The sequence below is a fragment of the Bactrocera dorsalis genome, chromosome 5, assembly GCF_023373825.1.
Source record: "Bactrocera dorsalis isolate Fly_Bdor chromosome 5, ASM2337382v1, whole genome shotgun sequence".
Lineage (NCBI taxonomy): Eukaryota > Metazoa > Arthropoda > Insecta > Diptera > Tephritidae > Bactrocera > Bactrocera dorsalis.
The window spans coordinates 46,217,293-46,221,226 of NC_064307.1; the positions used below are offsets into that span (position 1 = coordinate 46,217,293).

General features: G+C 34.7%; 1 protein-coding gene across 1 annotated transcript; it reads left to right on the top strand.

Moving 5' to 3' along the window:
• Positions 1 to 1,556: 1,556 nt before the first annotated feature.
• LOC125778867 (mediator of RNA polymerase II transcription subunit 12-like) lies at positions 1,557 to 3,345 on the top strand (the record flags this gene model as incomplete). Its single annotated transcript, XM_049458452.1, is given in 4 exon segments — positions 1,557 to 1,794; positions 1,907 to 2,263; positions 2,333 to 2,749; positions 3,176 to 3,345. Coding segments are annotated over 4 exon segments (1,149 nt in total), but the record flags the coding sequence as incomplete, so codon positions are not given.
• Positions 3,346 to 3,934: the final 589 nt, after the last annotated feature.

The window sequence follows — 3,934 nt, forward strand, 5'->3', positions numbered from 1 at the left end:
AAGAAATTATGTTTACGAAAAAATCATAATAGACCTTTTAGTGCATTCAAATATAATATTTTGTGAAGCAACTTGTGTTAGTTTACAAAAAAATCATAAGCATTTCGTGTCTTAATAAAGCATTTGGCTTTTTGGGGAAAATATTGTTGAATTTGGGCTCAGGGAAATCCACCGTTGAAAAGATATGAAATGAGCAAAGTAGCGGTCTCGCAAGTTCATAATTCAACAAAAACAACAAATAACTGATTCTGAGAAGTGTTTACGTGCTCTCTAAGAAGTGTTTATGTGCTCTCTAATTTGAGAAGACTCTGTTTAAAATTGTACGCATATATTCAAATGATTCCACAAGCATGAATTTTGAACAAATGCTTATGATTTAAAATATAATTTTTGTATTTATGAGTTGTATTAAATTTTGACATAAAGAGATAAAAGGTATCCTATGTCCTTACCCTGGTTCTAAGCTACTTCTCCACCAATTTTCAGCCAAATCGGTTCAGCCGTTCTTGAGTTATAAATGGGGTAACAAACATCAACTTTCTTTTATAGCTTGATAACTTTTTTTAAAAAAAAAACGCATAAAATTTGCAAAATCTCATCGGTTCTTTATTTGAAACGTTAGATTGGTTCATGACATTTACTTTTTGAAGATAATTTCATTTAAATGTTGACCGCGGCTGCGTCTTAGGTGGTCCATTCGGAAAGTCCAATTTTGGGCAACTTTTTCGAGCATTTCGGCCGGAATAGCCTGAATTTCTTCGGAAATGTTGTCTTCCAAAGCTGGAATAGTTGCTGGCTTATTTCTGTAGACTTTAGACTTGACGTAGCCCCACAAAAAATAGTCTAAAGGCGTTAAATCGCATGATCTTGGTGGCCAACTTACGGGTCCATTTCTTGAGATGAATTGTTGTCCGAAGTTTTCCCTCAAAATGGCCATAGAATCGCGAGCTGTGTGGCATGTAGCGCCATCTTGTTGAAACCACATGTCAACCAAGTTCAGTTCTTCCATTTTTGGCAACAAAAAGTTTGTTAGCATCGAACGATAGCGATCGCCATTCACCGTAACGTTGCGTCCAACAGCATCTTTGAAAAAATACGGTCCAATGATTCCACCAGCGTACAAACCACACCAAACAGTGCATTTTTCGGGATGCATGGGCAGTTCTTGAACGGCTTCTGGTTGCTCTTCACCCCAAATGCGGCAATTTTGCTTATTTACGTAGCCATTCAACCAGAAATGAGCCTCATCGCTGAACAAAACACGCGCGCGAAACACATTTCGAACCGAACACTGATTTTGGTAATAAAATTCAATGATTTGCAAGCGTTGCTCGTTAGTAAGTCTATTCATGATGAAATGTCAAAGCATACTGAGCATCTTTCTCTTTGACACCATGTCTGAAATCCCACGTGATCTGTCAAATACTAATGCATGAAAATCCTAACCTCAAAAAAATCACCCGTTATAAGTATGTGCATACATAGATTTCGTTGTAAAATGTAAAATATGTTCCTAACAGTATTTAAAAAGTGAAAATTTTCCATATGCTTTTTAGGCTACTGTTCCACAATTCAATTCTAATCAACTCCTTCAACAAAATTCTGCTATGATGATGCAACAACAAATGCAAGGTAATTTACAGCAGCTTGGCAATGCTCAAAATACGCAAATTGGTTTTATGGGAAACGTGCCTCAGGGAGTAACACAATTAACTGGTCAAAATCAACAACAATGGATAGGACAAAATCAATACCACCAGATGCAGCAACAACCACAATTTTATCCACATCAAGGTGTGCAAATATTTTTTATCTTATATAGTTATTATACAATGCCTAAATAGAAGCCTCTATGGGCCATAGATATATACTTCTCATTAATTCTTTATTAATTCTCATTAAATAGCAAATCGTTTTGAGCGCCCACAACATAATCAATCTAAGCAGGCTTTATGCAATATGCTTCGGCAGCGTCAACCTAATTTTAATCAAAATAATTCATCATCATTTAACGCTCTTCAGCAGCATCAACAAATACGACAGACACAGGGACTACAACCGCAAGGTGCAGTTAACTCCGTCCAACAACAATTCGTTAGAGGAGGGATGCGAGGAATAACATCAAATCAGAACCAGCTAACAAGTAATATTGGTAATATGCCTCAAGGATTAAATGCAAACGGAATCCTGGCTGCGCAGCAGGGCGCCCAAAATGTAAACTCACAAGCTAGTAATCAAACAATGCCAATGACCCCAAATACAGGTATCATAAATACGTCATCAAATAATCAAAACAACTTGATGAATGTTCAATCTGCATCTGGATTGGTAGGGTCAGGAAATGTTTTACAGCAAAATGTTAACATAGGAGGTGGAAATTCGAATCAAAACATCATTAATCAACCAACGAATCCATTTCATAATTTTAATCAGTATCAACAATCTGGAATTATGAATAATGGCGGAAATAGCCAGGTTCCACCCTCCAACATGGTAGGCTCCTACAATCAAATGAACCAGAGGAGCGGTTCTTCAGATTATCTCCAACAACGCGGGACTAATCCTGTAACTAATAATCGTGGTCAGTTTGTCAATCCGACCCCCAATGTAACCATGGGAAATATTATAGGACAGAATACTATACAGCCTTATTCAAGGCAACAATGTACAGGTGGAAAGCCGAGTGTAGTTTCGACACAGCAGCAATTTCAACAGCAGCGATTACATCACCAAATGATGCAAATGCAAGGTAAACAAAGCTATTTATAGTTTAATTTTTTAAATAATTTTTCATTTGCACATATATAAATATTCCATATTATACATCCGATACCGAAGGGCGGAGGGTGTTTTACTATATTTTATAATTTTTAGTATTGAATATTATTGCTGTGTTCTGATATATAGCAATAGACAACCCAGAGTTAAAAGTTAAAAACCAGTACAGGTAGTTGCTCACATTTCTATCTAATTTCTACATTTCCAAATTCCCCAACGACGAGTAAAATGATGGAATGTGGTAATTTCAGAATAGTGTTTTTTTCCTCTTTGTTGTCTTTAGTAAATTTCTGTGGTACTGCAACATCAACCATAGTACGAAAGGCACTTAACGTTTTTGTATTAAAATTATACTTTTATTATTCATATGCATTTGATGAAAACTTTCTATTTTTAGGTGGAATGGTGCAATCTCAGAATCAAACTATAAACCAGCAACAAACTCCAAATTTAGTCGCTCAACTTCAAAGACAATTACCGAATCAACAAAATATGAATGTTCAACAATATCAACATCACCAAGGTCAATATTAAGATAATAAATTAAAATAAATTAAATATCGAATATACTGTATAGCATATATCGTCACCTGAAATGCAAAATAACGTAACAACATTTTCGGAAATTTAAAGTGGCATGAAGGAAATGCGAAATAAAATGGAGCATGAGTGAAACAAAATTTCAATATTGGTTAAAACTGGTTTATATCTGACCGCAGAACCTGAAAATGTTGAACATATGTAATATTATGTGTGTAATTTGAAGTAGTGAAGTGTAATCAAAAAGACACTCAATTTCGGATTTTTTGATGATACGTTATTTTGCATTTCAGGTGACGATATGTATATTTATTAACTTAATTTTCCATTACCATTGATCATCATAATTTTTGCATAACTCACTTCATTGTAAACTAAGAAAAAAATGTGTGGTATTTTAATACACAAATACTTGTATTGAAAACTTATTACTTTAAATGGAAAAATTCAAGGTAGGTGTTTAATCAGACCTCCATGACTTTTTAATGAAACCAAAAATTTATCTAGTTCCTTCGTTGACCTTCACTAATCCTCGAAGATTCATCTAAAATCGATCAGACAAAAAAAATGTATAAGATGATATAAGAAAACGGGGCCTCAGGATATTTGTTTCCGA